This window comes from Neltuma alba, unplaced genomic scaffold (assembly GCF_004799145.2).
Source record: "Neltuma alba isolate B1F8T4 unplaced genomic scaffold, ASM479914v2 tig00012576_pilon, whole genome shotgun sequence".
Classification (NCBI taxonomy): Eukaryota; Viridiplantae; Streptophyta; class Magnoliopsida; order Fabales; family Fabaceae; genus Neltuma; species Neltuma alba.
The window spans coordinates 322,582-349,515 of record NW_021637028.1 but is presented as its reverse complement, the minus strand read 5'-3'; the positions used below and the strand labels follow the sequence as shown (position 1 = coordinate 349,515).

General features: G+C 35.9%; 3 protein-coding genes across 3 annotated transcripts; all 3 read left to right on the top strand.

Annotated features, from left to right (window-relative positions):
• The first annotated feature begins 270 nt into the window (after positions 1–270).
• LOC114728859 (uncharacterized) lies at positions 271–9,419 on the top strand. The gene is made up of 8 exons (XM_028915816.1): positions 271–3,017; positions 3,297–3,414; positions 3,499–3,587; positions 4,642–4,880; positions 6,009–6,095; positions 7,291–7,390; positions 7,528–7,732; positions 7,817–9,419. Exons 1-8 carry the CDS (start codon positions 789–791, stop codon positions 8,656–8,658), a joined length of 3,909 nt encoding a protein of 1,302 aa, XP_028771649.1. The 5' UTR covers positions 271–788; the 3' UTR covers positions 8,659–9,419.
• On the top strand, positions 9,148–25,998 carry LOC114728860 (40S ribosomal protein S18). The gene is made up of 6 exons (XM_028915817.1): positions 9,148–9,152; positions 17,109–17,116; positions 23,882–23,918; positions 24,036–24,196; positions 24,750–24,938; positions 25,370–25,998. The coding sequence occupies exons 3-6, from the start codon at positions 23,916–23,918 to the stop codon at positions 25,473–25,475; spliced, it is 459 nt and encodes a 152-aa protein (XP_028771650.1). The 5' UTR covers positions 9,148–9,152; positions 17,109–17,116; positions 23,882–23,915; the 3' UTR covers positions 25,476–25,998.
• On the top strand, positions 12,960–21,373 carry LOC114728858 (uncharacterized). Its single transcript, XM_028915815.1, has 9 exons — positions 12,960–13,170; positions 13,424–15,652; positions 16,233–16,365; positions 16,450–16,544; positions 17,600–17,838; positions 18,464–18,550; positions 19,016–19,115; positions 19,234–19,444; positions 19,528–21,373. The coding sequence occupies exons 2-9, from the start codon at positions 13,424–13,426 to the stop codon at positions 20,376–20,378; spliced, it is 3,945 nt and encodes a 1,314-aa protein (XP_028771648.1). The 5' UTR covers positions 12,960–13,170; the 3' UTR covers positions 20,379–21,373.
• Positions 25,999–26,934: the final 936 nt, after the last annotated feature.

The following is a 26,934-nucleotide window of genomic DNA, read 5'->3' as shown; positions in this document are numbered from 1 at the left end:
TTTCTCGATTTTCCCAAAACCATCAAAACCAGGAAGAAAATTATCACAAGGCGCAAAAAAAAAAAAAGAAGAAGAAGAAGAAGAAAGAAACGGACGTGCAAACTGCATAAACAGGCCCCAATGTGTTCCTCAATCGTCCGGTGATGCCACGTCATCAATTGGGGGCCCACATTCATGACGTGGCGACATCGTGGTCGTCGAAGTAATCCCACTTGGCGGTGTAAATCGGAGATTTGGAGGGAAAGTGAGGGAAACTATTGGGAAAAATAATCCCAGTTGTGCGTTTTCTGGGAAAAAAATACGCACTTGGAGGTGGGAACGTAAACGAGAAAGGGCAGATTAAAAAAAGGGAAATAATTTTGGAGACAGAGAGCGTAATGTTGTGGTACTTATAACGCAGCACTGCCATTCCGAGCCGAAAAATCTCCTCTGCTTCATCCTCTCTCCTTCTCTGATTCGCTTAGCACTCCGATCAGTTTTGTTTGTATCAGGGAGTTGCGGCCGCGGAGCAAGAATTGCCTCTGAGGGATTCGGTAAATTTCACGGAGCGAGGTAAGGTTCCTCGAAAATTCTTGCTTTGGCATGTTGTCTCTCTGGGGCTTCTTTCAAAGGCGAGGCTTTGTCGCATTCGGATTGTTTTGACTCGGATCTTGTAGTGTGTTCTGTGGGATTTCTGTAAACGGTGATTTAGGTTGCTACTTGGTTTGCTTGGTGAATTCTCGGGGATGGATTTTGTGGGGGAGGTTTTTGCGATTTAGGGGGGGTTTTGGTTGTGGTTTTTCATGTAGATGGAACCGAGCATGAGATCGGCTGGCCATTCCGGGATTGTAGTAAAAAATAGAAACTCCTCGGGCTGTTTAATAGTTAGGGAGAAACGAGATGGTTTGGGAGGTAGATTTGGTTCTTCGAGCAGCTCGCGGAAGCTGTGTGAATCAAAGGTTAGGAAAAGGCCTAGTGTGGCTAAGAGTGATTCAGATTCAAGCGATGAGTTGCTAATTTCTCCAATGAGAAGGCTTGGTTCTGAGACTATTCGTGTCTGTAATGGGCTGACTGCTTTTGAGCGGGGTACAGAAGAAAGGAGTGAAACTGGTAGAAAGAGGGATAGAACGGAGCAGATTAGACGTAATGAGGATTCTGTGTTTGACAAGAATGGTTTGGAGCAGAGGGAAACAAAGAAGAATAAACTGGGCGTGTTTGATTTTGATGAATATGATGGTTTTGATGTGCAAATGACTCAAAGGAGGAAGTCTGATGATGATAATGGGGTTAGTTTTGGAGGAAGAAGGTTTAGGGAACCAATGCATGCTGCTTCTAGTGGCATTGAGAGGGAATTTGAAACAGGGTCCAGTAGACACATTGTTTATAGTAGAAGGAATTCTTATTATGACAGGGCTATTGGCTTGGATATAGGAGATAATATTAACCAGAGCAGGTTAAAAGCAAATAGGAGTGATGCTCAGTTACCTCTTTCTTTGCTCAAAAATAAGTTTAAATCAGATGAATCCATCAGGGTTCAGGGGAAAAATGGTGTTCTGAAGGTGATGGTTAATAAGAAGAAGAAGGCTGGCCCATTAGAGCACTATGGTCATCGCAAACCTGTGGGAAGCAGACAGAGTGTGAAGAATGAGGGCAGTACGAAGAAGAACAACCTGGTCCATCCTTCATCATACTCAGAAACAAAACTTGATCGGAAGCCAGGTTTAGTTGTTAGGCAAGAGAAAAAACGGATTTCATCAAAAAAATCATTTTCAACTAAGGGCAATAAGGGTCATGTTTGGGATACAGAGGACAGTGACTCATCATCAAATCAGGAGTTAGAAACTTCTAAAACTCGCAAGTCTTTGAAAAGGGCAGGCTCTGAGGATGAACAAACTCCTTTGCGTCAGAAACTCCCAACTGCAATCATGAAAAAAGGGAAGGTGAGGCAGGGTAGTGGCACAGAAAAACAGAAGCTGCGAGAAAAAATAAGGGAGATGCTACTAAGTGCAGGATGGACTATAGATTATCGACCGCGAAGGAATAGAGACTATCTGGATGCAGTTTACATTAATCCAGGGGGTACAGCCTATTGGTCTATCATCAAAGCCTATGATGCTCTTCAAAAGCAATTGAATGATGATGATAATGAGGCCAAGCCCACAGGTGATGGTTCTCCCTTTGCTCACATCTCAGATAAGGTGTTGAGTCAATTAACAAGGAAAACGCGGAAAAAGATGGAGAAAGAATTGAAGAAGAAGAAAATTGATGGTAGTGAGAGTGAGAGTGATAGTGTAAAAGAACCCAATCATAAAAGATCTGCGAGTGACAAGCATGATATGATTAGCATGGATAGTGATAGCGATGAAGAGAAATTAAGCTCTTTTATAAAGCAGGGAAATAAGTCAATGAAAAATAAGGCGACAAATAATGTTTGTGCCAGTGCTAGCTTTAAATCCCAGAAATATACCCGTCGCATGCATGATGAAACTGACAATTCATTGTCCGAATGTGATCCTTATCTGTCACATGGGAGGAAAAGTAGAAAACATGGAAGATGTACTTTGTTAGTTCGGAGTTCTAGCAAGGGATTGAATTCAGAATCTGGTGGTTTTGTTCCATATACTGGCAAAAGAACAGTGCTTTCCTGGTTGATTGACTCTGGGACAGTTGCATTGAGGCAAAAGGTTCAGTATCAGAGACGAAAACGACTGCTACTTGAGGGATGGATTGCAAGTGATGGAATTCATTGTGCCTGCTGCAGTAAAATCCTCTCAATTTCCAAGTTTGAGATTCATGCAGGTAGCAAATTGCGCCAGCCATTTCAAAACATATATTTGGATTCAGGAGTTTCTCTTCTACAGTGTCAAATAGACGCATGGAATAGACAGGAGAATTCGGAGAAAATTAGTTATCATTCTGTGGATATTGATGGTGATGATCCAAACGATGACACTTGCGGTATATGTGGAGATGGTGGGGCCTTAATCTGTTGCGATGGTTGTCCGTCAACATTTCACCAGAGCTGCTTGGGTATTCAGGTGTGTCTAGATATTTTATTAACCACTGACATCTTTTTGCTTTTTCCCGTTTATTTACACAGGTTATTGTTCCTAGTAACTGTATGTGATGATCCATGATATCTTGCATGTGGAGCACTGCAGCTTCTTTGATATTTACGTGGTTGGTTCAATGAGTTTTCTCATTGAATTAATGTACCTGTTTCCAAACCAGAATAAGAAAAGTTCACTACTTTGTTATAGACGGTGGTTTTATTGACTCATAGAATACTATTTTTCCTGACGATTGATTTTCTGTAGATGCTTCCTCCTGGTGAATGGAATTGTCTGAATTGCACCTGCAAATTTTGTGGAATTGCCAGTGGGACTGTTAAAAAAGGAGGTGCTCTACTTACCTGCAACTTGTGTGAGAAAAAATGTACTTACTTTGTCCTGTACAAATTTGAAGCTCTTTCAATTTGCTCATATATCCTGTTTTAATATATTTTTACTATTTGCCCAGACCATGAATATTGTGCTGACAAGATGGATGCCCTTTCTATTAACTCCAATATATCGGGCTTTTCTTTTTGTGGAAAAGACTGCAAGCAGGTACCTCTTATATTTTACATTTTGGCTCTCAACAGTTTACAGTTGCTCTGTGTGTGAGTGAGTGCGTAGGCAATGCTTGAGTTTTAATGATGGGATGGTTTTCTTTTACATGGGTTGAGTCACAGGAGCATGGCATTTTTCCTCTAATTTCTTTTTTTCTTTCGTTCTCTCTTTTCTTTTTTTCCCTTTGTTTGAAGATACTGTGGATATATTTCTTTGTATCTTTGTTTTCAACTGCTCCAGCAAAAGCATGGCATGAGTGAAAAAATATTTGAAAACTTACTCATGTATTGTTGAACCAGCAAAAAAAGACGACTTTTCAATGGAAACATTGCCAGCAAAGATTTGAATACAGTACCTTAGTTTTCTTTTCCTTCTCCGGAAAGTATAGAAATTTTAATTTTGCTGATCAAAATACCGATCTATGCCGCATGAACTTTGTTTGTATTTTGGGAATGCTTACGCTCTCAAATTTAATTTTTGTATGTTTAATGTGATGTCAACATAGGGATTAGATCTTTAATTGAACCTTCTTGTCTGAAAAATTATCTTCTATTAGCTTTAGATTTCCAAATGAATTTCTCGAGAAGAAAGACTTGTCTAGTTGGAGTATTAAGTAAGGAAATGGAATAGATTTTACAGGTGTAGACCCCTGGAGTAGGTTGTTTCCAAACTCTCCTTTTCTTATTTTTTGATAAATGACAGGATCAAGAAGCAAAAGGGATTCAATAAGCACATTAGATTTATGAAACAGTTGTTCTTCTAACCCAGAATATTTTCCTATTTAATCCAAATCTAATTATATGTTGGTAAATCAGTGATCGAGAAGCTTTTGCTAATTGGTATACATTGAGTGTATCTAATTTACAAAAAATGGGAAATTTTCTCTTTTTTTTATTCTTTTGAATGTTTATCTCTGAATTTGATTATGAGACAGGGTATGGTTTGGTATACATTGTGTTACAAGAAATTTGCCTAGTGAAGGAAAAAGGAAAAGAGAAATAAACATTGCACAAGAGCATGATCTTGAAATATACCTTTTATGCTTTTACAGCTTTTCGGGCATTTGAAGAAGTACCTAGGTACCAAGCATGAGCTAGAGGCAGGATTTTCATGGTCTCTTATTCACCGAACAGATGATGACACAGAGGCAGCTAATAGAGGATTTTTTCAAAGGGTGGAATGCAACTCCAAGCTGGCTGTTGCAATGACTATCATGGATGAATGCTTTTTGCCCGTTATTGACCGGAGAAGTGGGATCAATTTAATTCATAATGTTTTATATAATAGTGGGTAAGTAGTTGGGGAAAAATATGGATGAGCAATATCTTCTTTGATGGATGAAAACCTCCTATTATAAAGAATGAATACTTACCTCTGATTAAATGTCATAGTTTTAACGTCTCTAAAGTTGCTATTTGATAAATATTATGTTTGACCATTTACCTTCTAACATGATATGCTTAATTTTCAAGTTTGGTTCAAGTTACTCAATTTTAAAATTGCTTACAGCATCTGTATTGTGATAATGTTCTCTAGAGAACAACAGATTCAAATATTAAAGTGCAAAGTCATTTTCTTGCCTCTGACCAAACAGTAGATCGTGTCTTTATTCTCTATCTGCATTACAATGTATTTTTGCCACAGAAAGTATACTCTTGACCTGTGAAGCATATTACGACCCTTTCCATACTAGTAAAGGATGTCTGGTTTAAGATCTGGATTGCTGAATTACCTGTTATTAGGTTTGCAAAAATATGTTTAATCTGTCTTCAAGAATCGTATGATGACACTAACCCCCTATAAGCTTTCACAAGGGGATATCATATATTTCTCCTACATACTTCAAGGCTTTCTACTTTTGTGTAAAATACTTAAGTAGTTATGCGTCTTATGGATTAGTTGCTGTTTGTTACTTCTCTGGTCTTTAATGTAGGACCTAATTAGGGAGTTGATGTTGGTTTTATACGTAGGACCTCTTTTATATGTTTACCAATTTTTTTTTCAAATTAATCCTGTTAATATTCCCTAACAATAATCAGGTAGGAGAGGAAGGGAGGAAATTAAAAGATACTTAAGGTGTTTTAGAAAAAACATATCATATTAACTAATTTCTAACATCCTTAATCTACTCAAATTAGTCATTTAGGTCTTCCATTAAGGACTGGAGGAGTATTTTATTCAACATTTACCGCTTGCCTTTGTATTTTTGTGTGACTAACTCCCTTTCGCTCCGGAGTCCAGACTGTTATTGGTGACTAAGTGTGACTGGAAGCACTCAGGAAATGATCCATTGAATAATTTTTTAATTGCAATGGTTATCTGGAATTTATGTACCATTAATTGCCATGAGAACATGCCTTGTTTCCTCCCTTTAAGATGTTTCATGGAGTTGCTGATTTCTTTACCTTTCGTTTTCAGGTCAAACTTCAGTAGGTTGAATTATAGTGGTTTTTATACTGCTATTTTGGAGAGGGGTGATGAAATAATTTCTGCAGCATCTATCAGGTACTCTACCTCATACCTCTTTTCCATTTTCCCTCTTCTGGAAATCTCCATAGGAGCCTTGCTAACTCATTCAACATAGCTTTTTCTCTGGTTGAGAGGCAAAAATAAAACCTTTAGAAAGGATAAGTCAATTGATTCCATGCATGTTTCTGATATTTCTTGGTTAGACTGGCTTGGATAATATTACTATACTTGTAAGGAAGGAAGCTTCATAGATTGAAAGACCCCTCATTCTGCACTATATTGCTAAGAAATGTGTGGTATTAATTGATGCTTCTAATGAATATGCATATTATGAGATATGGGCAGCCACTAGGCGTGTTTTTGCCTTATTTCTTCACCTTTCTTCAAGGAGGATGATTTAGCTCTGCTTATTTAGCTGAATAGATAAAGAAGGCCATGATCTTGTTCCCCATTTTCGTTGGATTTGTGTTTTGTTAGTATGGAGGAATGCATTTATGTTCTGTAAAGTGATCCTTGATTTGAAAGATATATCAGAAGTTTATTTAAGAACCTTTTTTTTTTTTTTTTTTTGCGTGGTAAAAGCTAAAAAGGGGGCCCAAAGGCCACCATGTACAAAACAAAGGAACCTGAGTTTCCATAAAGTCGTCTACATACACAGATATAACCCTCGTCAGAATACTGGGACAAGAATAGATGCCTAAAGAATTAGATAATTGACTAAACTTTACTAAGCTATCTGCATAACGATTTGCCTTATGCCAGACATGAAACACTCTGATCTTCTGCCTCATGCCCACAAGTTCCAGCAACTTCGATGCATTAAGTCCATCTTTGCCATGCAATGTCCCTAAACTCACACCTTCTGTTTCTGACTTGTCTAAATCTCACCTCCTATGCTAGTTGAACCCTGTAAATAGAATATTTTTAAATAAAAGCGGTCACTGTTACAAAGTACTTTTAAGCAAGCTAGTAATAATGCTTGCAGACTATTTAGTTGTTTGATATCATATTTGTAACTTTTATGTTGAGCAGCGTGGATTTTTCTGGCAGGACTCAGTGTCGATATGTTTTCTCTTCTATAAATTTTTAATATATTCTTACTTAGATTCTGGAATAATCAAGGTGCCTCTATTAGGGGTCATCTTGTGAATTGTATTAATACTTATGCTTTTCTTTTGTGTGAACAAAGGGAATGCACTTATTTGTAGGATGTGTACTTTACTGTTTTTAGGTTCCATGGGACTAGGCTTGTGGAGATGCCGTTTATTGGAACTCGCCATATATATAGGCGTCAGGGCATGTGCCGGCGGCTTTTTTCTGCTATTGAATCGGTACTTTAAACTGGTTTTTTGTGATTTTCTTTGCATTGATTGTCTGCATAAACTTTGGCAGGTATTTTCTTTGTTGCATTTATCTTTCAAAATTTTGACATGCATTTTTCTTTTCCCCTCTTCTTCCCTCTTGGAAGGCCCTCCGCTCTATGAAGGTTGAGATAATGATTATTCCAGCTATTGCTGAACTCATGCAAACATGGACAACGAATTTTGGCTTCACACATCTTAAGGAATCCCTGAGGCAAGAGCTGCGTTTTTTGAATATTCTAGTGTTCCCTGGTATAAATATGCTACAGAAGGCGCTAGTAGAGAAAGGAAACTATGAGGGGAAAACTACAGGTTTTGGTCTTCTGTTTTGTTTATTTTATTTTATTGCAAATTATTTTTGCCCCTTGCATAAGTTTTATGATTTTATTATGATAGGTGTTGAGAAGATGGAAAATGGAGACGAAGTTAGTATTAAGCCAAAATTGGCTGATGGGTCAGATGATTCCTCAAATCAACAAGACCTTGATGGAGGTGATAATGCTGGTTCAAGTCCTGCCAATGAGATAAATGATGAATGCATTGATGCTTCTCAAGAGATGAAAGATCAGGTTTTATCTGCCAGGACTTCGTGCTCCAAATCTCATTCTGAGGATAGGCTATCTGACTCGGCTTCAGATAAATGTTCTTCTCCTTCTAGTACAAATCATGTTGCACTGGAGGTGGAAAAACCTGTGAAAGATAATTTGAATACATCTGGCAAAAGTCAGGTCATTTCTCTGAATGATTATTCCATTGACGTACACAGATCAGATGCTCCGGATTGCCCTGAAAATTGCACTTTGGTTCCCGCAACTGCACCCTCTGATCCTAACTTGACAGAAGACCTGGTTGAGCCTGTTTCTGACGAGAGAAGTCACTTGCCCATTGCTGTAAATGGTGATTCATCTGGGAACGAGATGAATCCAGTGGTGGATAATATGGTGTCATCTGGAGGGGTTGGCGTGAATAATGCTCTTGAGGTTCCTAAGGCTGTTCCTTCAGGTGGGTTCTCTGAAGAAAATATTACCACACGGAGCTATGAAAATGCTGATATGTCTGATTCTATAGTCAATCAGGCTGATGAGAGTTCCTTGCAAATCAGTTCAGGTTTGAATAGTGAAACTGTGTGCCAAGAAAGAAATTTACACGTAGGCACGGAAGTTGCTTCAAAAAATATGCTTTCTGATGAAAATGGCATCCTTGCATTCAATGATAGTTCTGAGACTGATCAAGAGTAAGAGAATTGCCGTGTCTATTACGGCCAATGCGCTTGCTTCTCAACTGCTCACACTGCTCTACTCATGTAGTCTTTTATCAAAGCTGCAATGCCTTTTATGCAATCAATTTTTCAAGGCTTTGGCGTTATGATGCTTCATGATGTGGTCTGGATGGTATGAATAAACCCTATTATTTTCAAGGGAAGTACTGACGGGTCCCTTGCATCATGGATAAGCATGAATTTTTTAAGGACCTAAATCAAGTTGATTTCTTGTCCTTGTTTCTTCTGCCAGAAAGATTCAATAATGCTTTACGCAGAAGATTGATTCCGCGGCTGCTATACGTGATTCTTCAAGTACTTGGTTTCATGTGTCATTATCCATTTTGATGGATAATTGACAAAAAAAAAAAAACAAGAAAAATGGCTATTTATAGTTTAATTCCACAGCTTCTGCCCAGTTTTGTGGCCCACGTCAAGAACTAGTATGGGTCCCTTGTATTACGCGGGAAGCATGTAAGATGGTGTCAATGCCATTGCCCAATGACATTTTTGAGGTTTTGATTTTGCTCATCTTTTCTCTGTAATTAAGTTATTTGATGTCAATGAGGAAAACTGAAATTTGTTGCGAAGAAGCAGCAGCAAAGTTTTCCTTTTCGTTGTTTTTTTTTTTTTTCCCCAACTTTAAATAGCTGTAATGGGGGGTGTGTGTGTTCTGGGTATTGAAAGCTCATCAACATTAGGGTAAAATATTTATAGAATTACCTACACATTGCTTATTAATGAGATTCTTATATTGACAGTGAAAGTTGAACCTACATCTTAAATTATTTTTTAACGTAAGTTTTAATGTCAACGAAAGGTAAATGGAATTTTTAATTTAATTAAGAAGGGGTAAAAACGTGAGGATGCATAATAATTTAATACAACCAATGGAACCTCATATTCAGGCCAACAAAAAACCCCAAGTGATTATGCTGTTGGTGTTTTTAAGAATAGACTGTAAGTTTGTATTTTAAATGAATTTATTAAAGTATGATACATTATTTATAACTTGTAAATATTGTAACTTTTTGATAAACAATATCAATAGAAAATTTTAATTCTGAAAATTTTTTATTTTGAGTGTAAGTAAATCTAGCGAGCTACCATAATATTCTTCAATATGTCAATCAACATAAAATTATTTTGGGATGATTAGAGGATGTATAAAGTCTTAGAAACCCTAAATCCAATTATGCATATTTATATTTGATATGACTCGGGTTGTACTCCTCCGGTCCTTATTATAAGACCCAATTTGACTTTTTATTTGGTCCTAATTATAAGACCCAATCCATTTTCTCTCTTATATTTATGTATTTTTTCTAAGATAATCCTTCTAATAATGATAGTTTTAGCCAATATACTTAATTAGCAAGGATATTTTAGGAATAACAACACTTATTTATTATAAATAACCAACTTAACTTACTTCCTTAATCTCCTCAAATAAGTCAATTGGGTCTTATAATTAGGACCGGAGGAGTATTTGGGATTGCGTTTTATAGCCTAAATATACATCTCAACCACCAAAAGCTATTTTTTGGATTTTGAAATTCTTTGGATTGATTTTTTTTGTGATGGATTTCTTGGGTGTGATGAGCTTTTGAGTTGAAGCTAGTTTTTTTTGCTTTTGTGGTGAGACATGGTGCGCGGTGTGTGAGGGAAAGAGAGAAGAAAGGGAAGATGGAAGACATTGGACATTGGCTTTTTTTAAAAAAAAAAAAAATTCACACTTCAATTCATAGAAGTTGAACAGTAAGAGAGAAGCTATTTTTGAATTTTGAAATTACATGGATTAACTTTTTTTGTGATGAATTTTTTTAAGTTTGATGAGCTTTTGAGTTAAAAATAGAGCATGTTTGGAGCGCCCTTTGAGCCTCTTAAATATGTTTTGGAAAGTGTATATCGTGCTTATTATGTGATTTGCAAGAAAAATGATATTTCGATTCAAAATGGAAGTAAATGAACTTGTGGGAAAAAGCCACGTTGAACGAAAAGCTAAAAATTTGAGTTTCTTCCACTGCCAACGTGGAGAGAGAAAGCAATGAATACAAAAAGAAAGATAAAGGTACTTAAATGGGCCTTATTTTAACCCAATAATTTGATTTTTTTTCCTAAAAAGAAAAAATTAACTAATAAAATTTAATAAATTGTTAATTTATTATTTTTCTAAATTTTATCAAATTGTATGCATATGAACAGATTAAGAAAGTTAAATAAATTATATGACCTCTCTAAAATGTTTATGTGTATTATTAAATTAGATATTTGTTTATGAGTCATTTTAAAATTTATGCTATTTTCAGTTATTTTACATCTAAATTTATCTTTTTATTATCTATCCAAACAAATTTTAGTTTAGCAAACTGAATTTTATAAAAAATTAATCTAAACATATAGCACATTATACTAACTAACTAACTTATGCTTGCAAAAGTCAAACAAAATAAAAGTTACTTTTATTACTATTAATCTAAACACACCTCTAGTTTTTTGTGATTTTGTAGTGAGGTATGAAGCCATGAATGAGAAGAAAGAGAAGATTAAAAAACGTTGGATATTGACTTTTTTTTTTTTTTAGTATTCACACGTTATAAAAGTTGAACAATAAGTTCAGGATAATATTTTTTTAATAAATACTGAACATAAATTATCCAAAAAAAAAAGTAAACACCGGAAGTAAAATTTAAAAAAAAGCAGCATGCCATTTTTTCATTTATTTACTCGATGTTTAGATTTTTTTTATTTTATTGTTATATAATATAATTTAATATCATTTAGTTAAAATTTTTTACATTTATATGATTTCTAGTTTATACACCTTTTTATCCATCAAATATATTTAATTAAGATAATTTTATTTTCACTTTTTTTATGATTGTCACATTATAATTAACTAAATAAAATTTATATGCTTTTCAGTTATTTTGTATATAAATTTACTTTTCTATTATTCTTCTAAATAAGTTTTAGCTTTTTAGTCATAATGTTCTCTCTATAACGTGTATCTACAGATAGTTTAAATCAAATTTAAATGGTATAAATAGATAAATTTGTCCCTTTAAGAGCTATTAAATCTAAATCATCAAATTCAATTTAACAATCTAGAGTTGCCGTACTCTCCCAACTTAGAAGCCACTTTACCATTTAGTAATTATAAATATAAATAAAAAAAATCAATTGGATCAAAGGATTCAACATGTGTTTTTAAGTAAGCCCATGTATACAAACATGGCAACACCAAGCTCAAGCTCAAGCGTAGAACCTTCTCCCCATGTGATGGAGGACGATGACATTGAATCAGTTTGCTGTTGACCAAAAAAAAAAAAAACAACAACCCAATCCTTTTTTAATATACTCCTCCACTCAATTATTAAATTGGTTTTAGTTTTAAATATAAGACTTATTTTTTAATTTATTAATTTTTTTTAAATTATTTCTATAGATACTTTCTTAACCATAATCAAGTAGAAGAGGGAGATGAGGTGTTAAGAAATATGATTATGGTATTTTAGGAAAAACGTGTCATATTTTTTATAATTAACTAACTTACCTAACTTCCTTAATCTAATCAAATTAGTTAAATAGGTCTTATATTAAGAACTGGAGGAGTATATTTTTATTGAAGGTAATTTTGTTTAAGACACTGTAGAATACTAAACGTAAATGTTTTTTTCAGAAAAAATTTAAACTTTAATTTATCAAATTGTAAGAGACTAACTCTTCTTCTAGACCAAATAGTAACAGCACCAATCCGAGCAAACACCAAACAACGTCCGAGAAACCAGAAACCTTAATTTTTTTACCAAAAAGGGAAGACATTAAATATCCATGGATCATAAAGCCTTCTACGGCGATCTTCAAGCCCATAACTTCCCGCTAAAACCCAATTACCCATTACCGACCCGACTGGCCAGATCAGATCCGTTCTGCCTCGCGCGCGCGGGCGCGCGCCGACCTCACACGTGCAAGCCATTCCTCGTATTTCCCAAATCTTCAAACTGGATAAACAGTGAGGTCAAACTGTATAAACAGCCACTGGTGTAGTCCTGAACCGTCCGATTCTGCCACGTCACCCTCAAAGAGCCATACGTCATGCTCTCATGACGTGGCGAAATCGTCAACGTCCAGATTATCCCAGTGGGCGATGAACCTAGGATTTGGAGGGAAAAAGTGAGCGAAAACATATTGTACGTATTCTGGAAAATACACAACTTGGAATTGGACATGGAAACGGAAACGTAAACTGGAAAAGGGAGAAAAAAGGGAAATAACTTGTGAAAGAAACAGAGAGAGAGAGAGAGAGAGAGAGAGTAATGGTTGGGTATTTATAAAGGGCTCTGTAATTCCAAACCCAGAAATCTCCCCCCTCTCTTTCTCTTTGATCGTCGCTCTCCGATCAGTTTAATTTTCGTCGGGGAATTGTTTCTTGGAGGAAGAATTTTTTTCTCCTCAACTGAGGGAATTCAGTGAATTTTACGGGGGCGAGGTAAGATTCTTTGACAATTCTTTTGCTTTGCCGTTTTGGTCACGTCTGTGGTTTCTAGCAAGGGGAAGGCTTTGCGGCATTTGGATTGTTTTGCTTTAGATCTGTTAGTGTATGCAGAGGAATTTATGTAGACGGTGATTTAGGGTTTTGTACTTGGTTCTCTCGGTGAATTTTTTGGGATATAGTTTATGCGGGAGGTTTATAAGATTTAAGGGGGTTTTGGTTTTGGTTTTGGTTTTGGTTTTTCATGTAGATGGAAGCGGGCATGAGATCAGCTGGTCCTTCCGGGGTTGTGGTGAAGAGCAGGAACTCCTCGGGATGTTTAATTGTTAGAAAGAAGGGTGATGGGTTGGGTGGTGGATATCGTTCTTCAAGCAGCTCTCGGAAGTTGTACGAATCAAATGTTAGAAAACGGCCTAGTATGGCTCTGAGTGATTCAGAATCAAGCGATGAGTTGCTGGTGCCACCAACTGGAAGGATTGGTCCTGAGACTTTTCGAGCCTTTAATGGATTGACTGCTTCAGAGCGTGGTATAGTGGAAGGCAATGAAATTGGTAGAAACAGGGACAGAATGATGCAAATCAGGCATAATGAGGATGCTATGATTGAGAGGAATGGTTTGGGGCAGAGGGAAAGAAAGAAAACTAAAATAGAAGCGTTTGATTTTGATGAACATGACGGTATGGGCGTGGAAAAGATGAAAAGGAGGGTTTTTTATGACAATGATGGAGTTGGTTTTGGGGGACGAAGGCTTATGGGACCAATGCATGCCACAAAAAGTGGCTTTGAGAGTAAATTTGAAACAGGATCTAGCAGACACAATCTTGGTAACAGAAACAACTCCTACTATGATGGGCAAAGTGGATTGTGTGTGGGAGATAATGTTGACTCCAGCAGGTTCCATGTGAATAGGGATGATGCTCACCTACGTCTACCCTTGCTGAGAGACAAGTTTAAATCAAACGAAACCATCAGGGTTCAGGGGAAAAATGGTGTTCTAAAGGTTATGATTAATAGGAATAAGGTGGGTGGCCCATCAGACTACTATAATCACATCAAACCTATAGAAGACAGACAGCAGAATCTGCAGATTGAGGCCCCTATGCAGCGGAAAATTCCAGTCCATTCATCATACTCAGAAACAAAAGTCATTGAGAAGCCAGGTTTAGTTGTTAGGCCTGAGAAAAAACGGATGGCATCAAGAAAATTTTTGTCAGTTAAGGACAGCAAGGGATGTGATTCGGACACTGAGGACACTGACAGACCATTGAATCCAGCACTAGAAAATACTAAACCCTTCAAGTCTGTGAAGAGAACAGGTTCTGAGGATGAAAAGACTCCTTTACGTGAGAAGGTCCCAACTACAATAATGAAAGAAGGAAAAGAAGGAAAAGTAAGGCGTGGGAGTGGTACAGAAAAACAGAAGCTTCGAGAAAAAATAAGGGAGATGCTGCTGAGTGCAGGTTGGACTATAGATTATCGGCCTCGAAGGAACAGAGACTATCTAGATGCAGTCTACATCAATCCAGGGGGTACAGCCTACTGGTCAATAATCAAAGCATATGATGCTCTTCAAAAGCAATTGAATGGTGATGATAATGAGGCCAAGCCCGTGGTTGATGGTTCTTCCTTTGCTCATATCTCAAACGAAGTGCTGAGTCAATTGACAAGGAAAACTCGGAAAAAGATGGAAAAAGAATTGAAGAAGAAGCAAAGAGATGGTAGTGAGAGTGATAGTGAAATGGAACCCAACCTTAAAAGATCTGCCAACTTCAGGCATGATATGCATAGCATGGATAGTGATAGCAATGGAGAGAAATTAAGCTCTTTTATGAAGCGGGGAAGTAATTCAATGAAAAATAAGACATTTGAAAATGCTGCCTGTGTTAGTTTTAAATCCCAGAAATCAACCCCTCATTTACATGATGGAACTGAAAATTCTTTGTCTGGATGTGATCCTCATCAGCCACATGGGAGGAAAAGTAGAAAACATGGAAGATGTACTTTGTTAATCCGTGGTTCTAATAAGGGTGCGAATTCAGAATCTGATGGCTTTGTTCCATATACAGGCAAAAGAACGGTGCTTTCCTGGTTGATTGACTCTGGGACTGTTCAGTTGAGCCAAAAGGTTCAGTACCGCAAACGAAAGCGAGTAATGCTGGAGGGATGGATCACAAGAGATGGCATTCATTGTGGATGTTGCAGCAAAATCCTTACAGTTTACAAGTTTGAGATTCATGCAGGTAGCAAATTGCGCCAGCCATTTCAAAACATATATTTGGACTCAGGAGTGTCACTTCTACAGTGCCAAATAGATGCGTGGTGGAGACAGGAGAATTCAGAGAAAATTAGTTTTCATTCAGTTGATGTTGATGGCAATGATCCAAACGATGACACTTGCGGTATTTGTGGAGATGGAGGGGATTTAATCTGTTGTGATGGTTGCCCATCAACATTTCATCAAAGCTGCTTGAATATACGGGTATATCTGCATATTTTATGGGCCATGCGACACCTCTTGTTACTTCCCATATCATTAATATTTGCTATGGATTATAGTTTGGTTGTTCCGTTTTTCTTGTTGCACTTTAGCGTATTGAAATATATGCTTCCCTTGGTGATGTTTGTTTGTCCCTTTCTTTTGGGAAGAGATGAAATGTTACTTTCATTCTATTTTGCTTGAGCTGAGTCCTTGTCAATGTGCTGAGATTCAGTGCTTTAAGAGCGAACTTGTCAATGCTTGCTATTTGGTTTTCTTACACATTGAATGAAAGATTTGTCTTGATGCATACTGAAACTAGATCTGTGCTTGTGACCGTATCTTGATGGATAGACACATGATATCTGCTTGTGGAGCTAGAGCCTGTAGCTTCGTTGGTATATACATTAAATGTTTTAATTGGTTATTTATATACATTGTATGTTTAATTACCTTTGTTGCTAGATTGATGTACCAGTAACTAACAAACACGTATAAGAAAAGTAAACTATTTTATTGCTGATGGGTGATGACGGTGTTCACTTGTTGAATGCTATATGTGCTAACAATTACTTTGTTGCAGATGCTTCCTCTTGGTGAGTGGCATTGTCCAAAGTGCACCTGCAAATTTTGTGGAACAGCCAATGGGATTGTTAAAAATGGAGATGGTGCTACTAGATATGCTCTTGTCACTTGCAACTTATGTGAGAGGAAATGTATGTACTTTGTCTTGTTTAAATTTGAAGCTCAATTAACTTGCTCATATATGCCTAGTTTAATATAATTACTATTTTGCTTAGACCATGAATCTTGCGCTAAGGACATGGATGCTGTTTCTATCAACCCCAATGCCAATACGCCAGGCTTTTGTTTTTGTGGAAAAGAGTGCAAAGAGGTACCTCTCATATTTACATTCTATATAGCATGACACACACGCAGACACTTGTATTTTTTATACATGAGTGCATATATATTTTGTATGTGTGTGCGCACAGGGAAAGGACAATCGTTGAGTTTAAATTATGACTTTCCTTTGTATGGGTTACGCCTTGCAATAATAACCCCCCCCCAAAAAAAAAAACCCAAAAAAGGCGGGGAAAAATGCACTATTGGTAAAAGCAGTGGACTAGAATCAGGTATTAGTATCTTTGCTTTCAGTTTACACAATGAAGTTTGTAAAAAAATTATTTGAAGGACCCCCTTATGTGTTGTTGAGTTGTTAAATGATCCACTTGTTTTGTTTTTATTTGTGAACACGGTAACAAAACGTACATAATTTTTCCCACCAGAATACTGCTTGCTGCAGCTAGAATCTCTCTTCAGGACAAAGACATCTGATGCTATGATTTGTTACTGCAGAGTCAGCCTTTAATATTAGAATTTTGAACAAATCAGAGATGTGAAGGCTGGAAATATTGGACTTAGTTTACTTTGATGATTTTCCTTCCATAGTAGTCAGTGTGAGAGGTTCAAAACCTTGCCAGAAAAAAATTCCACAAAATTAAAAAATGTCATGGGGGTACAGAGATCACAAGACCTTAAGATTTAAATTGAGATTCTTTTGAAATCCTGGAATATTTGGATTATACTTAGGAACAGGATCGCTTGGATTATTTGGGACGGTAAGATCTTAAGATTTAGATTGAGTCTTGACACCCTTTATTAAGAAGGAAGAATGTATGTGTGAGATGTACATTGAGTTGATCATGGTTGTACGAAATGTTACCAAGTGGGAGGTCGTGTTTATTTTAAGCTTAGCTTTTAATGATTTGCTGACAAGGAAGAGTACCAGTTTGCGTACATGTTTTAGACGGTAGCAGAGTTGTTTGTTCTGTGGACTTCTCTATTATATTGCGTTATACAGAATCTGACTTATGAAGGAGAAGAGCAGTAGGCAATGTAGCACAGAGCATGATGTTGAAATATACTTATATTTTTATTCTTCTACAGCTTTTTGAGCACTTGAAGAAGTACCTAGGTTCCAAGCATGAGCTAGAGGCAGGCTTTTCATGGTCTCTTATTCATAGGGCAGATGAAGACTCAGAGGCTGCTGGTAGAGGAATTTTTCAAAGGGCGGAATGCAACTCCAAGCTAGCAGTTGCATTGACTGTGATGGATGAGTGCTTTTTACCCATTGTTGACCGGAGGAGTGGCATCAATGTAATTCATAACGTTCTATATAATAGTGGGTAAGCACTAGCAGAGAACATTATTTATGAGCACTATATTTTTATGCATTGAGATAACTCTTTTCAATAATAATGAATTCCCTCTTGGCTCTAATTTAATGTTATAACTTTGAGCATCCCTAAAGTAGCAATTCGATAAATACTAGCTATTTTATCTTTTAATATTATATGCCTAAATCTTTGGAGTTGACAATTCTGTTTAAGTTGGAGGACAACGTATTTCTTAGTTCACAAATGATTTTACAAACTTTTTTTTTTCTTTTTAAAGTTGCTGAATTTTGAAATTGGTTATGGCATTGCCCGCCATGAATTTTTTTGTTGTTGTGCTAATGGGAGGTAGGCCATGCCTTTATTCTCTCTCGGTAACATAATCTAGTTTTAGCCACAAAAATACCCTATTCTGTCACCATCTGATGTTGAGACCTCTAGTAAGCTGGATTGTTTTGTGAAAATTGTATGACGGAACTTTCTGCACTTCCACATGAAGATCCCGTATTTATTGTCATGTAATTTAGGTTTTCTTCTTTTTTTCATTTAATTGCTATATGAACATCCCGACTGTACCTTTACTATGTTTCACGATTTTGCCGATTCCTTTATTGCTCTTTTTTTTTTTTTTTTCCAGATCAAACTTTAGTAGGTTGAATTATAGTGGCTTTTACACGGCTATTCTGGAGAGGGGCGATGAAATAATTTCTGCAGCATCTATCAGGTGCCCCAGACTTTTTCAGTTTACTCATTTAGCTAGAAAATAAAGGTCATGGTTTGGTTTCTTATTTTATTGGATTTTGTGTTGTTCGCGTGAAGGAATACATTCATGTATCATAAGATCATTGTGAAATAATTTTCTATCAGTTTATTGAAAAATTATGATTAAATTGAAATGTCACTGTTACACAATTTTTTTTTTTTTTTGGGTAGTAATGATGGCAGACCATTCAGCCATCTGATCTAATATTTTCGATATTCAGTGGTTTTTATATCTGCCGGTATACCACAACAATACTTGTATGTTTTCACTTCTTTCTATTGTTAAATTCTGCTTACGTTGGGTTTCCTGCATAATCAGTGTTCTCCTGCTCGGTGGGTTTATGATACATGAATATTTAATGTCTTTCCTTTTTGGTGAATGCATGGAATATACTTACCTTTGGGCTGTGTGCTTTGCTGTTTTAAGGTTCCATGGGGTTAAGTTGGTGGAGATGCCATTTATTGGAACTCGCCATATATATAGGCGTCAAGGGATGTGCCACCGGCTTTTTTCTGCCATTGAATCAGTATGCTTTAAGATCTATGATTCTTCTATGTCTTCTTTGAATTTGTGTTGGCATTTTCTTTTTCGCACACATCCTTCACAACACTGATATGCATCTTTCTTTTCCTCTTTATTTTAAGGCCCTCTGCTCTATGAAGGTTGAGAAAATGGTTATTCCAGCAATTGCTGAACTCACAAAAACATGGACGGCAACTTTTGGCTTCACACCTCTTGAAGAATCACTCAGGCAAGAAAGGAGGTCATTGAATATGCTAGTCTTCCCTGGTGTAGATATGCTGCAGAAGTTGCTGGTGGAGCAAGGAAACTTCGAAGGGGACTCAACTTCCACAGGTATTGATGTTTTACATTTATCTTCTTTTAAATTGAAGTATGCTATATTTTGTTCTTGACAAGTTTTATTTCTGTCCCAATAGGTGCTGATAAAATGGACCATGGAGAGAAAGTTTATACTAATCCAAAATTGGCTACTAGGTCATTGGCTAATTCCTCATCTCATCCAGATCTTGACGGAAACAGTGATGCTGGTTTGGATCCTCTTAATGAGATAAAAGACGAATGCAGTGATGCTTCATTAGATCAAATAAATCAAGTTTTGTCCGACAAGATTGCATGTTCCAAATCCTGTTCTGAGGATAGGCTATCTGACTCAGCTTCAGATAGATGTTCTTCTCCCTCTAGTACCAGTCATGATGTGCCGGAGATGGAAAATAAAGCGGTGGCTTCTCCATCAATGAAAGATAATTTGCGTATGTCTGCCAACTGTAAGGGCAATTCACTGAATGGCACTTCTATTGATATGTATCCATCAGATGCTCCGGATGGCCCTGAAAATTGTACTTTGGTTCATAGAGCTGCTACTTCTGATCCTAATTCAACAAAAAACCTGGTTGAACCTGTTTCTGATTGGGAAGGTCATTTGCCTACCGCTATAAATGGTGATTCATCTGAGCTTGGGATGAACCTGATGTTGGATTCTCAAATGATGGATAATACTACTTCTTTCAGGGAGGCTGGCATGAATAATTTTCAAGAGGTTCATGAAGCTGCTCCTTCAGGGAGTTTGTCCGAAGAGGATGTTACCAACAACAACATTGAGAATACAGATGTGTCAGATTCTGAACTCAACCATGCAGACAAGAATGAAACTGAGTATGAAGGGGAAAGAAATTTATATGTGGACACCGAAGTTGCTTCAAAAGAAATGCAATTTTATGGAAGTGGAATTAATGCATCCAGTGATAGTTCTGAGACTGATTCGGAGTAAGAATGGCTGAGCTGCCCGTGTGTTTACTTCGCTACTGCTCATACTTACTATCTTCACAAGTCTCTCTCGAAGCTGTGATCCCTTGTATGCAATCAATTTTCAGGGAAGCTATGCTTCATGCCTTTGGTCTGGATAATTGGGACGAATTCTATAGGTTTCAAGGGAAAATTAACTCATCCTCTCCTTGCATCATGGATGAGTATGAAATTTTCAAGGTTCTAAATTGAAGTTGGTTTGATGGTTCTCTTGTCCTTGCCTCGTCTGCCACAGAGATACAATAATGCTTTTGACACAAGATTTATGCATATGTTCCCATGGTCAGATGTAATTACTCAAGTGTGATGCGGCCAAGGTATATCCTTTTGAGTGTCGTAATGCTCGTGATCATCTCTGAATTTTGTCCCTAAATTCATGATATCAGCAGTTGCAGATGATCCTTGGATCAGTTTGTGTTTTGGTTGGTGGCATATGATTCAATTGGCTTGTCTACCTTTTCATGGTCAACAGGTGTTTTAAGCTGGAAAATTTGGGTATATAGAGTTTTTAATTCCTCCCCCTTCTAGCTGGTTTTTGTGGCCTATTCAGCCTGCCTTGTTTCTGAATTCAGAAATTTGGTCTCCAATTTTTGATGTGCACAAGTGGCTTTCACCCAACTCACAGGTATTCAGTTAGCATCAAAATGGAAGGCATATTTCATAGGTTTTCGGAAGGAGCCTCATTGGATTACCAGTGCAAAGTTCAGTAAATAAAATGCATATTTTTCTTGCATATAGAATATCTAGACCTCTTCTTATATGGAGGGTTAATTTTCTGCACTGGTGAGGTTCTTTATTTTGTTCATTTTTTTTCCTCTGTAATTAAGGTTATGGTTATTAATTGTCTTCTCTATTTTTGGCCTGAGGGTAAATGTTCATTGTAAAAACTACAATTGAGGAGCTCAAATAATGTTACTATGGCTCCATTTTCATTTCATGTGAGTTTCTTTGCTGGTGTTACTTTCTTGGCCTCTCGGTTGATATATCATGTTACGTTAAAATGACTGAAAGCGATTGACCAACAAACAAAAATGGCGTGGTGCGATTGCAAGTGTTGTGATTGAAACATAATGCAACATGGGCATATTAAATGTAGTGATTTCAATTTTAAAAAAAAATTTTTATTGTCAAATTAATTGGAATACTTCTATAGGGTTTGTAAAATAGGTTGAGTTAATTGTGATTGTTAAGGATCTTGATGCGAAGTACTCTTCCGGTTTTTAATATAGGATCTAATTATTAAGTTAATTTTGTTCCTAAATATTCATATTTAGCAATTTTTTCTAAATTATTTTTATAGATACTCCTTCAACTATAATTAAGTAAGCAATGGAGGCAAGATATTAAGAAAAATTATTATGATGTTTTAAGAAAAATGTCATATTTTTCATAATTAACTAACTTATCTAACTTTTTTAATCTAATCAAATTAATTAAATGTCTTATATTAAGAATAGGAGAAATATGATCTACATACGATACAAAAATGCCGATTTTCCTTTTAACAGCGATATAAAAATAATAAATCAAACAATTTATGAGTTATGGATGGAGTGATTTATTAGTTAAGATTAATAGCGCAATTCATTTTTCGTTTTAAGATTAACAAATTACCGTTGGCAAAAAAATAAGATTAACAAAATATCAAAGTCCAATTTAGAACCTTTGATTTTCTGGCCAAAAAAAAAAAACTTAGAACCTTTGATCCATATGTCGTAGATTTATTAGATTGGCATTAGCCGTTCATGGATTGGACGGAACTAGGATAATTGATAACTGCCTTTCCGCCTCAGAGGCATCACATCTGCGGTCGGATGTTCTGTTCTTCTTCTTCTTTTTTTTTTCCCCTTCTCTCTAATTTCTTTAACTTATTTACTTACAAACTAATTGTACATAGGGGAAAAAAGTCTTGATGAAAATTGCCAATGAAAAATAGATAAAAAAATTGACCACAAACTAGCAGTAATGGAAAATTGCTAGAGGAAAAAATTATATAATCTTCAAAAATAGAAAATGAATAAACTCAAAATATCCACTGAAAAAATACATATAAGCCATTTGGAAGAACTTGTAAACAACACAATGAAAGTAACAAATAATAAGTAAAATAAATTTATAAAATTAAAAAAAGATAATATATCAACTGTCCCATCAAATATAGTTTTGTCTCATCTTATTTTTATCTGGTCTTGAAAATTTTTGGGATGGAACTATCCTGTTATCCTAGAATAACTGAGATTGGAACAAAAAATTTGACACTGAAGTTTAAAGAATTTGCAATTTAATTCGAAAGTTTGGAAACATTTGTCTTCTTTATAGATGTAGTCATGTAGAGACTTAATAGCAACCTAAAATTTGACGCTTAAATGTGCATAGTTTACAACTTATGTTCTTGCATTTATTCTGGAATCAGAAATCCTGATCACGAGAAAACTCCCTTCAAATCATTTATTGGGAAGCTATAAAACATTATTTTCAGTCTTAAATATGGGAACTAAATAAAAAATTTATTTGATTCTAAATATAAATTCACATTATTTTTTGGATCTATAATTTTTTCTCAAAGTGTTTATATTAATTACATATGATAAGAGAGTTTTTATTAAGGATATTTATAATGCACATAATTATAAAGAGTATCCTTAAAAATCAATAGACATTGATTATAAATAACAAACTTAATAAATTTTCGTCATATAGCAAACACACAGCATAAATCGAGCTCGTTCTTAGAGAGGGAAAGAGGTGCGATATGCAAATTGGGATTAGGGATTTAATCTTAAATCTATTTTTTAACATATTTAGATGTTAAGAAAATGGTGAAAAAAGTAGGGCCTATCACGGGTATAGATTGGTGGGTTACGGGTCAAAAAAACCATTTTCAAATGGAACACATTTTTATCACCCGACTCATTTTTTAGATATTATCGCTTCTAGTGTAAAATATAAAAACAAGATCTGATGCACAAAAAATAGAACATTTATTGGGAAGAAAAGAGGTGCGATATGCAAATTGGGATTAAGGATTTAATCTTAAGTCTATTTTTTAACATATTCTGTTAAGAAAAGGGTTAAAAAAATAGGGCCCGTCACAAGTATGGATTGGTGGGTTGCGGGTCGAAAAAAATCATTTTCAAAGAGGGCATATTTTTATCAACCCAATCCACTATTTTTTAACGGCTGGATGTTATCACTTCTAGTGGAAAATATAAAAACAAGATCTGATATACAAAAAAAAAAAAGAAGCATTAAAAAAAAAAAAAAGCCAAAACTTACATTTACCAAATCACTTCACCATTTTTTTTCTATTTTTACAAAAATTACCCACTACTTTGTTTTAATATCTTTTGTGGCCCCCCTGGACACGTCACACGTCACTCTAGGGTTCCTATGGTTCCTTTAAGAACTCCACCTTTAATTCTCTTGTTCTCTGTTTCGGCTTTCTCATAGCCCTTCCCGCTTCTAGAGAGACAGTGGACAGAAGAGTGACAAACCATTAACCATGGTGAGCCAACTCAATCAGACTCACTTACCCATTTGATTATAACTTCTGGCAGTACTCTCTCTGGTCCTTTGTATCTTCTTCTGATGGTTTTCTTTGTTGCTGTTATTGTTCATGCAGTCTCTTGTAGCGAACGAGGATTTTCAGCACATTCTTCGTGTTCTGAACACAAATGTGGATGGTAAGCAGAAGATCATGTTCGCCCTTACTTCCATCAAAGGTATTGGCCGTCGCTTCGCCAACATCGTCTGCAAGAAAGCCGACGTTGATATGAACAAAAGGTTCCTTTCATATCCCTGTTTTGTGGTTGTTAGATGTCTGATTAATTTTAATTTGGATTTTGTCTAAAAGAAGGTTACTTTTGTTTGGAACGAACAAAATTGATGCGTTCACTTTAATGTGCGTGATCTTCAATATTTTAAATGCGTCAATTGATGAGTGCCCCTTGATTTCTGAAGGTTTTAGATTGAGAAAATTGTGTATTGTTTCATTAAAAATAAATTGCTTGACATGCTTGTACAAAGTAAAAGCTGTCCAGGTGCGAGGCATTATTGTTTTACCGTAGGCATAAATATGATTTGGACTAGGTGTTTTTTGTGGCTTCATTCACTTCTTGAAAACCCCAAAAAAACAAAAAAAAAAGGTTATGAAAGGATAATGCACCTTTTAACCTGTATCAATTATCAAAAGTCAAAACTTTGCCCTCATTAGTGTTACAAGCAGTGTTGTTTCAGCTTGTGTTTTGATTTATTTGGACTGCATGATTTTTCCTTTATATCATTTGGAAACTGCTACTTTATCTAATTGAATTTGGTTTCAAATGACTGACTGTAGGGCTGGTGAACTATCAGCTGCTGAACTTGATCAGCTAATGACAATTGTGGCAAATCCACGCCAATTCAAGATTCCTGACTGGTTTCTCAATAGGAAGAAGGATTACAAGGATGGTAAATACTCTCAGGTTGTTTCCAACGCATTGGACATGAAACTCAGGGATGATCTTGAGCGTTTGAAGAAAATAAGGTTTTGCATCTGCTACTGAACTTGTTAGCCAATTGCTCTCCCCAATTTCGATTCTGTACCACTTAACAATACACATGTATTGCGTATACATGCTTTTCACCCTGTCTCTGTACAGAGGGGCCTAACCATGTATGTTTTAAGTTGCCATTACTTTTTTTTTTTTTCAAATGGTTGAGTCCATGTGGGTAGTGGTTGTGAAAGTTAATGAATATTTTACTTATTGGTGTTACATATAATTAGTTGTCTTTGATGGTCAAGAAGGGTGTGAACTACATGTTTTAGTCTTAACTTTTTTTTTTTTAATGGTCAGTTATTATATGTGTTACGGAGATAATCTTAGCATGCTTAAAAGATTATCTTGCCATATCCAGGTAGTGCTGATCATTCTTATTTTCTGTAATGTAATGTAACATGATTGGTTGATGATGCAGAAACCACCGTGGTCTGCGACACTACTGGGGTCTTCGAGTTCGTGGACAGCACACCAAGACCACAGGACGAAGGGGGAAGACTGTTGGTGTCTCTAAAAAGCGTTAAATGTGTTCTCGTTCAAGTTCTTTGCAACCCAAAGTTTTGCTGTTTCAGTTCCACCTGGAGATTTTGTTGGTTCTAGTAGATTTACAGGATGTCGAGATGTCTGTTTTGCCTTTTTAACATTTGGTGTTGAGAGGAAATATTTTTCTTTGCTTTAGCTTCATTATCTTCTTTTTCTTCAATTTTTTTACTCAATTTTATGAAGTCCTTGAACTTCTTGTTTATCCTGCATTAATGCAGTACACCGTATTATCTTGGTTGAAACAGGATTGCTAATCAACAGTGTTGTTTCAGCAATATTATGATGAAAATACACCATTGCAATTCTTCACCAAAGAGTAAGTCTTGCCGAAGTACATGTGCATATTCATATGGTTTGGTGGTTAGTTGTTGAATACTTTACACCGTCAGCTACTATCTCTGACCACAATCTATAATCGTTACTTCCAGTTCATTATGCATATGTAACATCTATAGTCACTGAAACATTGTGAAATATTAGGAGGAAGAATCTTTTTGTACATAATATCAGTTTTTCGCTTTGTGCCATTCTCAAACTCTGAACCACCTCGTCTGCTATACCCAAGGCCTCTGTTGAACAGATGATTTATCAGCAATAAAGCTCTGATCATCCATGGGATTAGGGATTTCAATCTTGTATTTAATTTTGAGTCGTTCAGTCTGGAGTCTCGATAAATCTTTCTCCTGAAATTAGTCGGAGAGAAGTGCAAAGAATTTAGTCAAGCTGAAATGATCACAAGTCACAACATCTGGCCTTGACTGGACATTTTATGCGAATCCTTGTAATCTAAAATATTTGTGATTGACTGGCACATGAGAAGATTATATTCTATAAAACCCCAAAGAACTAGTGTTTAGTGAATGAGAATCAGCTGATCTCAATTAGGAAGGTAAAAGGCAACTTCTGGGTATAAAAGCAGCCAGAAATAAGCTTTTTTAACTAGAAATGTGATCCCAAAATGGTGGAAAGCAATAGTTAGGGTGAAAGTTTTTCAAGAAATTATTATTGTTGTTTCCTAAATATTGTAGAAGTCGATAAATTTCTTTACAATTTTTTTACCTCAATGTTCTACAGAAACAAAATTAATCCTCAAGAATTTACTATCTTTGTGTGAATTTTATTTTATGGATATTGGTACATTGATTGGGCCTTTCGTATAGGAATAACATTAAAGGGTATTCTTTGCTTTTGAAAACTAATCGGGGTTTAAGAATCTTAACAGATACTCTTCATATTTTGGATGTATTAACATCTAGATTAAGTTAATCATATATGACAGTTAAACATGAGTTTTAGGGCTCTACCATATATAAATATAAAAAAATGTCTTGAAAAAAGCTATTCAATTTATGATAAGGGAGTGTTTGGTTTGGGCAAAAATTACTTTTAAAACTATGGTGCCCAACTCTACTTCAAATTAGTCCAAGTTCAATAGACCTT